Raw genomic sequence first — 14,655 nt, 5'->3', positions numbered from 1 at the left:
GGGAACAGAATATCCAAAAACTGTTGGACAATAACAAAAGGTACAACATATGTATAATGAGAATGTCAGAAAAACAAGAATGCCAGAAAAACAAGAAACAGAAGAAATATCTGAAGCAACAATGACTGATGATTTCCCCAAATTATAATGTGAGATATCAAAACACAGATCCAGGAAGCTCAAAGAACACAAAACAGGATTAATGACATTTTTAAAAAAAGGACATATAAGTTTATCATTCAAACTACAGAAAATCAGGCTCCCAATCAAGATAGCAGAGTAGGTCAACTGCCTACCTCCTTCTACAATCATGTCAACTTACAACTAAATTGTAGAACCATCACTGAGAATCACTTGAACACCAGTTGAACAGAGCTGAATAGAAGTCCTATAACAAACTAAGGATATAAAAAGCCACGTAAAGACTGGTAGGAAAGCTGGAGAGGCGGACAGGCACATTCCGCACCCATAGTGTAGTGATGTGGCAATTAAGAACTAGAAGAGATATCTGGGGCTGGGGAGGTCCCTGCTTTGAAAAGCAAGGAGTCACAGCCCTATACCAGCAGCCCAGGATACCTGTGCTGGAAAGAGGAGTCCCTATAACATTTAGCTGTGAAAACCAGCAGGGGACTGCATGAGTGAAAGACAAAAGGGCTGTGGGAGACTGAGACATGTTACTCTTAAAGGGCCAGTGCATAGACTAACTTGTTTACAAACTCACTCATTTGCTCTAAGCTCCAGCACAAGGGCAGCAGCTCAAAAAGTGCCAGGGACACATGAGGAAAAGCTGAATTGACTAACTTTAGGGTGAAGACTGAAGGGGAAGGGGGCAGGGTAACTCTGTACCCAGGGATGGAAATGTTATTAGGAGCCAAATCTGTGCTCTCCATTAACCTGGTTAACACCACTCATCCCACCTTGGTGTTTCCCCACGTCTCCACTCCACACACCTCACTCCTCTGACCCAAGCCTCTTCCAGTGGCTCCTCTAAACAAGTAGCCTACCTGAACTTGTGCTGTGGACTTTCCAAAAATCTCTCAAAGGTCAACAAAGCACAAAAAAGCAGTGGCTGCCTCGATGTGCCTTGTAGCCCTTGCTAAGTGGACACAGGCTCAACATAAACAAAACTGGTCTCAAATTGCACTGTAACTCCCACCAAGTGACCCCAAGATTGGCATAAGCAGTGGCTAGTCTTGCCCTGGAACACAGCTTCAACTAAGTTGCCCCAAGCCCAATGCAAGTGGCAGCTGGCCTCAGCTTGCATCATGGTGCCCACCAAAGAGTCCCAAGTCTAGCACTAGTGGTGACCAGCCTCAATTCATAGTGTAGCCACTCCTAAGCACCTCCAAGTGCAGCACAGGTGGCAATCAACCTCAGATCACTTTGTAGCTCCTACTAAGTAGCCCCAAGCCCGGCATAAGCAGCAATGGACTCTGGGTTTTATCAAAGCCCCTCCCAAGAGACTCCAGTCCCAAAACACCTGGTGGCCACAGCTTCAGACCACACAAGAGTACCACCCAACCAGCTCCTAAAAAGACACACTCAGCTGGCACCACAGCCGCACTATAATAAGTCCCACTCCATGGAGTAACTGCCCTCACAATAGCTATAGTCACAACCAGTCCTCATAGCCAGTCTTCATAGCCAGCCAGGCTAGGGTCAATCCCACCCACTGATGTGCCAAGAGAGATCGAGGCCCGACCCACATGACTGACGATGTGAAGCACGAGGCTCGGGTGACCGAGGCTCGGGTGCCATTAGGCCTCAAAAGACACTTAAATACGGTCACTCTACCAAAATTGGGAAACATAGCAGATCTACCTACTATACAGAAACAAAAGAGTCAGCCGAAATGAGAAAGCAAAATAGAAACATATCTCAAATAAAAGAACAGAACAAAACTCCCGAAAAAGAACTAAACAAAATGTAGACAAGCAATCTACCAGATACAGACTTTAAAACAGTGGTTATAAGAATGCAAATGAACTTAGATGAAGAATAGATAAACGTGAACTTCGACAGATAAGAATTGTAAAAATCGAGACAGAAAAACATAAAGAATCAGTCAGAAATGATGAATACAATAACTAAAAGAATATATTAAAGGGAATCAATAACAGATCAGATGGAGAGGATCAATCAGCAACATGGAAGACAAGGTAGCAGAAAACACCCAATCAAAACAGCAAAAAGAAACAAAAATTTTAAAAATAAGGACAGTTTAAGGAACCTCCGGAACAACATCATATGTACCAACATTTGCATCATATGGATCCCAGAAGGAAAAGCGAGAAGGGATGAAAAACTATTTGAAGAAATAATGAAAGAAAATTTCCTTACACTGGTGAAGGAACTAAGACATATAAGACTTGAAAGTGCAGAGTCTCAAACAATATTAACCCAGAGGCCCACACCACACCACATGATAACCAAAACGCCAAAGGTTAAGACAAAGAGAGAATCTTAAAAAGCAGCAGGAGAAAAGCAGTTAGTTACATACAAGGGAGCTCCCATTAAACTATAAGGTAATTTTTCAACAGAAACTTTGCAGGCCTTAGAAAATGGCACAAAGACCTACACGCACTATTATCTAGCAAGGCTATCATTTAGAATGAAAGGAGAGAGAGTTCCCCAGACAAGACAAAACAAGAAACTAAAGGAGTTCATGACAAATAAACGTATTACAAAAAACATTAAAGAGACTTAATTTAGAAAAGATCAAAAATTGGAATAAGAAAATATGGAAAAGAAAAAATGTCTAAGGCAAACATTTAGTGAAAACAGTACATCAACCAACTATAAAACAAGTGTAAAGGTTGAAAGACAAAAGAACAAAGATCATGGGTAATTACGACAATAAATTACGAGATAAACACACACCTATGAAATAAGTAAAAATTAATGATGAAACAAATGTTCACAGGGTGAAAAAAACTGTAGTGATTTTAGAATGTGTTTGAACTTACAGTGACCATCAACTTTAAAGAAACTGCTATAAACATAGCTTGGTATATCTGAAGCACATGGTAACCATAAACCAAATATATACAAGAGTTAAAAAGAAATAAAGAAAAAAGAATCTAAACACAACACTATATAAAGTCATGTACATACAAGAGAGCAAAAGAACAAGAAAGGAACAGAGACCTACAAAAACAATAAGAAAACAATGCAATAGTAATAACTACATAACTTTCAATAATTACTTGAAATGTAAATAAACTAAATGCTCCAATCAAAAGAGAGGGTAGCTGAACGGATAAAAAAACAAAACCAGTACATATACTACGTAAAAGAGGCTCACTTCGGATCAAAAGACAGACATAGACTAAAAGTAAATGGATGGAGGAAGATATATCATGCAAAAAGAAGTTGGGAAAGAAAAAAAAGCGGGGGTAGCAATATTTATAGTAAACAAAACAGACTGCAAAACAAAGGTTTACATGATCCAAAGAAGAAAATTCATGATAAAGCGATCAATCCAACAAGATATAATTCTTGTAAACATCAACACACCCAACACAGGAGCACCTAAATATGAACATTCCACCCCAAAGCAGCAGAATATACTTTCTTCTCAAATACACATGAAACATTTTCCAAGACAGACCACATGTTAGGGCACAAAACAAGTCTCGATAAATTTAATTAGATTGAAATCATCATCAAGCTTCATTTCCAACCACAATAATATGACACTTGCAATAAATACAAGAAAGAAACTGAAAAACTCACAAACATGTGCTAAATAACATGCTACTAAGCAATGAATGGGTTAACAATGAGATCAAGGAAGAAATCAAAAGATACCTTGAGACAAATGAAAATGAAAACACAATGACCTAAAACTCTACAGGACACAGCCAAAGCAGTTCTAAGGAAATTCACAGCAGTAAAGGCCTACCTCAACAAGAAAAATCTCAAATAAACAATCTAACCTTAAAAAGGAACTATAAAAAGAGCAGCGGGGGGCAGGGGGAAGAACAGCAAACAAAGCCCAAAGTAGAAGAAAAGAAATAATAAAGATCGGACGGGACATAAAAGAAATAGTCTTAAAAAACAATACAAAAGATTAATAAAACCAAGAGCTGGTTCTTTGAAAAGATGAACAAAATTGATAAACTTGTAATGACACATCAATGAAAAAAAGAGAGGACCCAAACAAAATCAGATATAAAAAAGTGACAAGTGACACCACAGAAATAAAAGGATTATTTAAAAAAAATGCTATGAACAATTATAAGCCAACAAATTAGACAATGTGGAAGAAATGGATAAATTCCTAGAAACGTATAATCTTCCAAGACTGAATGAACAAACGAAATCTGAACAGACCGATGACTACCAATAAAAGCGAATCAGTAATAAAAAAAAAAACTCCCAACAAAACAAGTCTTGGACGAGCTGTCTTCACAGGCGAGTTTTACCAAACATTCAGAGAATACCTAACCTTCTCAAACTATGAAAAAAAATTAAAGATGAGGGAAGCCTCCCAAACTCACTTCATGAGACCAACATTACCCTAATATCAAAACCAAAGATGCCACACACACACACACACACAAAAAAAAAATTTACAGACCAATCCCTCAACAAAGTATTAGCAAACCGAATTCAGCAATACATTAAAAATACTGTACACCATGATCATGCCCAGGCTGGTTCAATATCCACGAACCAATTAATATGATAGACCACATAAACAAAATGAAGGATTAATCATATGATCATGCCAATATATACAGAAAATACATCTGACAAAAATCCAACATCCATTTATGATAACAACGCTCAGCAAAGTGGGAATAGAGGGAACAAAGCTCAATATAATAAAGACCATATATGAGAAACCCACAGCTAACATCACAGTTAACAGTAGAAAGCTGAAAGCTTTTCAGTTAAGATCAAGGACAGGACAAGATATCTACTTTCACCACTTTTATTCAACATAGTATTGGAAGTCCTAGCCACGGCAATTAGATTAAGAAAATAAAATGCATCTAAATTGGAAAGAAAGAAGTAAAACTGTCATGATTTGCAGATGACATGATACTATATATATAGCAAAACCTAAAGAATCCACTGAAAAAAACTATTAGAATAAGTTCAGTAAAGTAGCAGGATATAAAATTAATATTCAAAAATCGGTTGCCTTTTTATATACCAATAACGAACTCTTAGAAGGAGAAATTAAGAAAACAATCCCATTTACAATTGAATCAAAAAGAAAAATGAATAAATTTAAACAAGGAGGTAAAAGACTTCAGAAAACCGTAAGACATCAAAGAAAGAAAATTAAGATGATACAAATAAATGGAAATATACCATACTCATATATAGGAAGAATTAACATCATTAAAATGTCTATACTACCCAAAGCAATCTAACAGATTCAGTGAAATCCCTATCAAAATACCACTGGCATATTTCACAGAACTAGAACAAATAATCTTAATATTTATATGGAACCACAAAAGACCCTGAATAGCCAAAACGATCTGGAGAAAGAAGAAAAATGTTGTATCACACTCCTGACATCAAACTATATATACTAGAAGGCTATAATATCACAACAGGATGGTACTGGCATAAAAAGACACACAGATCAATGGAACAGAATGGAAGGGCCAGAAATAAACCAACACCTATATGGTCATTAATCTATGACAAAGGAGGCAAGAATATGCAATGGGGTAAAAAAGACAGTTTCCAGTTGGAAAAACTGGACAGATACATCAAAGAAACAATTGACAAGTGGGACTTCATTGAAATGAATAACTTCTGCCTTGTGAAAGACACTGTCAATGTGAATAAGACAAGCCACAGAGTAAGAGAACATTTGCAAAAGAAATCTAAAAAAGGACTTATCTAAAATACACAAAGAACTCTAAATTCAGCAGTAAGAAAACAACCTGATTAAAAATGAACCAAATACTTTAACAGACACCTCATTAAAGAAGATATAAAGATTGCAAATAAGCATGTGAAAGGATGCTTCACGTGATACGTCATCAAGGAAGTGCAAACTCAAAACAATGAAACACCACTACACAACTATTAGAACGGTGAAAATCCAAAATACTGACAATACCAAATGCTAGAAAAGATGTAGAGCAACTGGAACTCTCACTCACTGCCGAGAGAATGCAAATTTGGCAATTTCTTATAAAACTACTCTTACAAAAATACTTATTATATGATCCAACAATTATGCTCCTTAGCATTTACCCAAAGGACTTAAAAATATGTCCACACAAACATGTTTACAGTGGCTTTATGCATAATCACCAAAACTTAGAAGCAACAAAGACATCCTTCAGTATGTAACTGGGTAATAAATAAACTGCACTAGGTGCAGACAGTAAAATATCATTCAATACTAAAAAGAAATGAGCTATCAAGCCACAAAAAGACATTGAGAAACCTCACATATCAAAAGAGATGCAAATCTGATAAGGCTACTTATCGTATGAGTCTAAATATGATACTTTGGAAAAGGCAAAACTACGAACACAATAAAAAGTCAGTGGTTGAAGGGATTAAGAAGTACAAATTGGCAGTTACAGAACAGTCCCAAGGATGTAAAGTATAATATAAAAAATACAATCAATAATAAACTCTGTTGCTAACCGCATACTAGATTTATAAGGGGGAATCACTTTGTAAGTTATATAAATGTCTAACTACTATGCTGTACACATGAGACTAATATAATATTGAATGTCAACTGTAATTGAAAAATAAAAAAAAAAAGTCAGTGGTTGTCAGGGGTTAAGGGGAAGGTAGGGATGAATAATGGGAACACAGGGATTTTTAGGACAGTGAAACTACTCTGTATGATACTGTAATGGTGGATACATGTCATTATGCATTTGTCAAAACCCAGAGAATGTATAACACAAAGAATAAACCCTAAGGTAAACTATGGTGATGATGATGTGTTAGTGTAGGTTCATCAATTCTAACAAATGTACAATCTGATATGGAACTCTGCTAGTGGGGAGGGTAAGGAGAGGAAGGGGGTGTATGAGAAATTGTTATACCCTCTACTCAATTGCTCTGAACTTAAAACTGCTCTGAAAAAAATAAAATGTGTCTACGGCCATGCTACCCTGAACAAGCCCGATCCCATCTGATCTCAGAAGCTAAGCAGGGTTGGGCCTGGTTAGTACTTGGATGGGAGACCACCTAAGAAGACCAGGTGTTGTGGGGGTAAAAAAAATTTTTTTAAATAAATAAGAGATTGTAAACTGACAAGGTCCTTACAATCTGTGAGGTCAACCAATGGTTGCCTCACCTCAAAATAATAAATAAATAAATAATAAAACGTATTTTTAAAAATCCTTTAGAAAAATGTAGAGGTTCAAGATTTATTCTTCCACCATCAACACTGGGCTAGACGAGATAAGCAATGCCTTCAAAGTTGAGTTAAAATTATTCTGAAGCCTATATCCAGCTAAATTACCAGCTGACATTTACACTGACTTATGGGCATAGAATTTACATACCACAAAATCTTCTCTAAAAGTTACTGAAGGATATTCTTCAGAAAACAAGAGAGAAAAGCTTCATAAACACACAGGAGCCAAGAAACCAGATATAACCCAGGAGTACAGAAGTTCGACAAATTTCTGTGAAGTCAGATGCAAACTCATACAGATGGATCAAGAAACCAGTAACTCAAGGAGGACTGTCTCCAAGAAGCTGATGCCACACAGTAGGGAGATAAATTACTCATACCACAAAGGTTAATACCCTGACATTTTTAAAAAGAGCTTCTGAAAGTAAAGAAAAAAATGGGTGAGATAAGGACAGAAAAAGGAAGGCCAAAGAAGCCCTTACAAGTAAGACAGGACATTCAACCTCACACTTAAAACTACTACAGACACACCATTTCTCACCCATCAGTTGGACAAAAATCCACGCAGCTGACAACATACTACTCTGGCAAGACTATGGAAAAAAAACAAACACTCACATAGTACTTGCTAGCAGAAATGAAAAATGGCACACAGCCCATGGAAGGGAATCTAGTGGTATGTCACACAATTACACAGGCATTTAAAATATGACTCAGTTCTACTGCTAGAAATCTATCCCAATGACACACTGGCAAGACATACAGACTAACCAACTAATTGTAGCTATTATTTCTAATAGTAGAAAAGTCGAAAAAATCCAAATGTCCAAATAATTGACTACTGAACTAATATGGTATATCCACACAATGGCATCCTATGCAGCTGTAAAGAGCCATGAGAAAGATCTCTGTATATTACTAAGGAGTGGTCACCAACACACACCATTAAGTTGAAAACGCAAGTAACAGAAGAGTAGGTACATGTGTGTATATTCACTGGGCACTGATGTCAGTCTGTCATCAAAAGTGGGTTATATCACTCATCTGAACATCACAGATTTTCCAGTGGAAAAGAGAACAAGATTCTTTACTAGGTAGCTACATCTATTTGTTGACTGAAGTGAAAAAAGAAATAGAGCGTATTTACAAAATAAACTGTTCTATGACTCACAAAAGTTATTTAAGCTAACCTAAACCATGATGGGCAAGAAAAACTACATAGTCTTAACTGTTCTAACAGAAGCTCATTTAGACATGTTCCAAAATAACCAACTTTTAACTTGGTGTGTATTCAGATGTTCCAAAGATAAAGACAAAGGTCTGTTCCAACAACTCATCTGGATTAGAAATACTCACCAATGCCCCTCCACACCACACTAACTGCCTCCAACTCTATCAATTCACTCATTCCTCCCCTATGAGCACCTTTTCCTGTTGTGAAATTTCCCTGAAAAACTTGTCAAGGTGACACTCAGCAAATTTAATAAGCCCAGCTTTAAATGAACAGCAGTGGTCTCTGGGGATGCCACTTTAACAGAAGGTAAAGGAGTATGACTTTATAAATTTAAGGGAGAAATCAAGAAATCTGAAAGATGATGCATATTCTCACCAAATCTGAAATCTGATCTCTAGAAAAAACAGCCAAATACTGACACCTAGAGGTCCCAATAATATAAATGAAGTCCACCAGACAACAAGGCCCACTTTCACACACAGAGCTTCCAATCAAATTTTCTGTGCCTTGCTAGGTAGGAGATCTACCTCAGATCACAAGAAATTTAACGAAAACCTCCAGATGAAACACAGAGACTAAAAGCAAAGAGAAAAAAAGACACACATAAGACCAGCTAATTCAAGAAAGAGTTTTTGAAAATACAGCTTATAGCCTCAAAAGCACAGGCTACTTGCATCCATGAAATAAACAACAAAAAAAGTTCCTAGAAATTTAAAATGTTTGTTAAAATTTTTTTTAAAAGATTGGAAAATAAAGTCAGTAAACTCCCTCAGTGACTAGAAAAATGGAAATGAATTGAAGTTAAAAAAAACAATTGACCTAAGAGGCATAACAATCCAAGCACCATGTATTCCAGAGAGAAGAGAGCAAATGAAAGACAATCAAAGGAGTAACAAAGAATTTCATATAAATGATAAATCTAAGGACTGAAAAGCCCAAAACAATAAATGAAAAAGATCTACACTAACATATGCTGTCATAAAGTTTCAGAACACTTAAAAACACTATTCCAAGTTTCTAAAGAGGGAAAAACCACTGGACAAAGGTTCAAAAATGAAAATGGCATCCAACTTCCCCAAATAGCAACAGTGGGATCTGAAAGACAATAAATGGAGCCTGGAAAATTCTAAATGAAAAGTAATTTCCAACCTAGAATCTTTTATCTCACCAAGACTGAGCATGAAAGTAATATAAAGACAATGTGAACACAAAGTCTCAATAAAAACCTCACCTTTTATGTGCATTTCTGAAAAACTATTAGAGACAATTTTCAACATGCAGAAAAGTAAACAATATGAATGAACTGGCATGTGTTCTACTCGCAGCTTTAACAATCAACTCATTCACTGCCTACTCTTGAAGATTTTGAAGATGTACAAGAGTCCATACCAAAAAAGGAAAGGCCTAGCATTCAGGAAACAAGGAGAATTCAATATGCAAGAAAAAGGAATTCCAGGTTGATGATGTTGCAGCAGGTGGAGAAAGCAATCCACACAGATCAGAAAAGGACAGAAGGCACTAGAAAAACTCTTAAGAAATCAGACAGATGGATTTTCTATCACATTTGATGTGCAGGAAATTACACTGAAAGGAGTTTTATAAAGCTGTTGGAGGATTTAAGAGACTTCAAGTTGCAAAGAAATTTAAGTAAGTATAAAAAAAATAAAGCAATCGCTAAATAAAGTGCACGAAAAAAAGTAATTATATTGTATTACTTGGTTCAAAAGTATTTAGTATTTGTATAGTAATTATAATAGAAACAATAAATATAATTTTAGCCAAAATCTTTATTAGGAAGCTAATGGAGAGAGGGAGAAGTTATGTAAAAAAAGCCAAAATCCTCAACATATATCAACACATAATATCTAAAAATTTTCCAAAAGAGAAAGCTATGTACTAACACTATTTATAAATTTTGAAGGTTAAAAAAAACAAACAAAAAAATCAATGAATGGAGTGCCCACGACTTTTACCATGTCTTTGGCACTACTTGACATTTTCAACTGTGAGTTTTTATTAATTTGATAAAAATAAAATCAAGGCTTTAAAATATCTGAATTAAATAGTTGTTATATCTTAGTGTTAGGTTCATGGTTATCTATTATTACCATTCCCCGTACCTATCAGTCTGATTAAAGTATTTATAAAAGGAAGAAAAAAAAAACTGAAGCCTTTGGTAAAGTAGGAAAAATGGAAGCTAACTCTAGGGAAAAAATAGAAGTTATACTATAATAATAGGACTTGCTGACCAATGTCATTAAGTACATACAAACTATTACTTTAGTAACCAATTAAATTCTAACAAATTATATAAACACATTTTTAAAATAGAAATCCCTAATATGTTGAACTAGACACATCAAAAGGATGTAAAAATTAATTTTTAAATTTTTATTAATCACTCGCACAACATGTCAAACAGTGTCAGATACTAGGACCTGCCTACCCAATCTATTCCCAAGGTGGCAGTTTTAAATTCTTTGACACTCCTTCCATTCAGCATGGCATACTCTCCCTTCCTTAAACCTGGGCGGGCACTGTGACTGCCTCAAAGAGCAGAATACAGCAGAAGTGAACCTGTAAGACTTCTAAGGCTCTGACAGAAGAGATCATACAGCTGTGCCTGGTTCTCTTGGGAAACTCCCTCTGGAAGCCTCTGTGTAAGAAGCTCAGTCACCCACAAGGCCCACCTAGAAAGAAATGCGTAGGAGATGGACCAGTTGAAGCTCCAGCTTTAACCTTTAAGATGGCACTAGCCTAATGGCAGAGCTGAGCCACCATACCAACTTTGGAATGCCTACCTGGGCTTCTTGTTTCATAAGAAAAAAAATACCCCTTTTGGTGATTTTTTTTTTTTTTTTTTTTGGAAATAGGCACATTCATTACTGACATAGGGATTTAAAAGCAACAGAGCCTTTGTCTATGTCAACAGGATGAAGAATTAAGACAATTTTATAAACAATACTGATGAAGAGTCGATCTTTCTAAATAGGATCTATCACATAACCACGAAAAAGGATTATGACCTCACAGTCTAACAACAGGCCCACTAGAATTTAAAGAGTACCTACTTTGTCTTTAGCCCTATGCCACATGCTCTAAGAAATAACAAAGAGTAAGAAAATACAAAATCAAAGTACTGGATAGAATTAATAATCTCTCTCTCTCTTAAAAATAGTAATATCTCTTGATTTAGCTCATTCAGTTACTTATACCATACTACACTTTAATCAGCTGACTCTCCTCCTAAGAGGATGACTTCAAAATCAATGAAGAAAACAGGAGTGTTGAAATTGGAGTGGTGTGCATAAAAAGAACTTTGGAAAATGAATTACTATTTCAAGAGACAGAAACATGGGAGGTTTCAGTGATCAACAAAAACGACAGCGATTTTTCAACCAGTAACATGGAATAAAAAATATCATGAGTAGTACAATGTGCCAGGCACCTAGCTATGCACCTGACACACACAGCTCATTTATTTCTCATGATAATCCAACAAGTACATATCTTATAAGTCCCATTTAGATGAGAAAAACCAAGGCTCGTGAAGATACAAAACGCACTGTTTATACAACCAATGAGAGTAGTTAGAGCTGATGAGAGCTGGGATTTGAACAACAAACTCTCAGATGACTTACGCTTCAGTCTGTCACCATTATTGCAAGTTAATCTTATCAACAAATACTCAATAGTTACATCAATATTATTAAAAAAGAGGAACTAAAATCAAAATATGGGGTAAAGATTTGATATGGGGTAAGATTTGAATTCCGGTAGCTCTTCTACAAAGGAATTCCAAATGCCATAGTTAATAAATATAAGAAATGGTTCTAAATCACATAGCAACCATTTCTATAAGATTAATAATAATTCTGCATTTATCAAAGAATCTTAAAATGTGACAAAACTTTTTCAACACTGAAATGTACTTCTTAAATGGAGAAGAACCTAAGTCCTAAAGAAAATATCACTTACCTACTTTACAGTGTAGCCTGTAAGATTTATCTTTGTTTTGGGGTGGATAAAAATCATATAAAGTCTAAACTTCTAGTTATATTAGCTGTGTGCCACGAAAATAATTTCTATTAAATATTCATTTCCATACATTTCATTCCAATAAAATTCTTTCAAATCAATATAAAAAAAAATCCAAGTTTATCTTTTTTCCTTAAAATTGCTATTAATATCCTAACTTACTAAATTTAATATCCGTCTAGGTCCCTTTCACTTTTTCTTTCAAAAAAAATAAATAAATGCTTTATTTACTATAATCCTATTAGCTAGGTATTTACAATTCACTTGCTAAATTTACTGGGCACCTATAACTTGGTAGAAGGTGAGAGACCAGAGTAAAAAAAATTAATATGACCCCAGACCCTCAAAAAGCTAAACCTGCATTTTCACATGTATGTATGTGTATGAAATACTGGAAATCACAAAGCTTTAAGAGCAAACCACTAGGAATTTCCATGAAAGTATCCTCAATTTTACAACTGTTTTCAGTTTATTGCACTAAGGTACGCAGAGAACTGCACTGCCTACCTGCATCAGCTCTGGACCGCTGGCCAGGTGTCTTCCCGAATGGGGTCTTCATTCATCTGTATTTAAGTGAGCAGCAGAGCTGCTGAACTAGGGTGAAAATTCAATATGCTCCAATTTGAAACTGTGCACAGAATTTCAATGTTCTTGTTAATCCATCATCCAAGTGCCTCTTTTAAAAGTTCAGCAAAAATACGTGAAATCATAAGCACTCTGTAAAATAGTGAAACAATAGTTCATTACTACAGTATCATGAGAGCAAAATTATCCGAGTAAGCCATCAAATGTGACATCAAATTTTAAACAGAACATTAACCAAAATGCACCCTGCCCAAAAGCAATTAACTTTCTTTCCTCAGACCTGGGTGCCTAGGATGGCTCAGAGGCAGGGAAAAAAGGAGGTGCTAGATCTAGTCCTTTCAATGAGTAAGTCTGGGGCATTTGCAAGTCCCCGAAGTTCCTCAAAGGTCAACTGGAACACAATATAGAGTACAGCTTCCCCCACTGTATCTCGACCCATTTTACTGCCAGAAGTCAGAAAAGGGTGGACATTGGGGAGTCAGAGAAGTTTTAGACTAATATGGCCCATCTCCTTAATGGGACACAAAGACCCCATTGCACAGGGGTGGCGATATGTGAGGTCGAGGGGAGGAAGGGTGGAACAAAAGCTGGAGAGGGGACAGCACAGGAATCAAGTTCAACATAGAACAGCAGAAGGTCAGTAGGCCAGCGACCTTGGGCAAGAGAAACAATTATAGCCAACAAGACTTTACGGTTCCCCTGCTCCCAAGTTTCCAGAAACCAGAGGAAAAGATCTAATAACTTTGGACATGCCTCAAAGAAACTTCAAACTCAAGCAAAAGTTAAGACATTTTATAGAAGCAGTTTATCATTTAAGCCAAATTTGGTTCCAGTTTCGGTCTGCAGAGTAAAACATTACATGAAGACATTCTCATAAAACACTAGCAACATCCACTAAGAAATTTCACTTAACCACATGACTACATTCTTATGTATTGATCTTCCTATCCTATCTACAATTTATGACCATGTGTTCACAGGTTTAAGAATTAAAGGCAATAATGAATCAATTTTCTAGAGACTAAAATATAACAAAACAGTTAAAATAAATTAAAAATATAATTAATAAGGGAGAGTGGAATCAATTTAACTGGTAAAAATTCTTGACCATATAAAACTTTTATTATTCAAGTAAGATAGATTTAAAAATGGATGTATTGCCTAATTCATTCAATGACTATTCACCGAGTGCCTGCTGTTTGGAGCATAGGTAGGAGAGAGAGTGTACACAGATAAATAAGGAAAATAGATACTGTCTCAAGTGGTAATAATACTGACAGAAACATATAAGCAGCATCTTTTCTGAAGATAACTCTTCCCCATGCAAGGTCCCAAGTGTTCTTCCTAAGAGCTGCACCAGCCTGCCTCATGGCCCCAAAGATCTAAGGAGACAGTCTAGGGCAATGTTGTCAGGACAACTGGCTGGTCACCCATCTTT

The 14,655-nt window shown here is 36.0% G+C and overlaps 1 protein-coding gene and 1 pseudogene across 2 annotated transcripts in view; one reads left to right on the top strand and one right to left on the bottom strand.

Annotated features, from left to right (window-relative positions):
* The window catches only part of SPIN1 (spindlin 1), a 53,818-nt gene that overhangs the window by 21,075 nt on the left and 18,088 nt on the right, over positions 1–14,655 (bottom strand). For both annotated transcript variants that reach the window (XM_006917265.3, XM_006917264.3), the window contains one exon: positions 13,140–13,349. In XM_006917265.3, the coding sequence (XP_006917327.1) occupies positions 13,140–13,191 (52 nt within the window). In that variant the 5' untranslated portion in view covers positions 13,192–13,349. The remainder of the gene's footprint in view (positions 1–13,139; positions 13,350–14,655) is intronic.
* Positions 7,095–7,213, top strand: LOC112484185 (annotated as a pseudogene).

Source organism: Pteropus alecto, unplaced genomic scaffold, assembly GCF_000325575.1.
Source record: "Pteropus alecto unplaced genomic scaffold, ASM32557v1 scaffold427, whole genome shotgun sequence".
Taxonomy (NCBI): domain Eukaryota; kingdom Metazoa; phylum Chordata; class Mammalia; order Chiroptera; family Pteropodidae; genus Pteropus; species Pteropus alecto.
The sequence above is the reverse complement of the archived record's forward strand: the minus strand, read 5'-3'. Positions and strand labels throughout refer to the sequence as shown.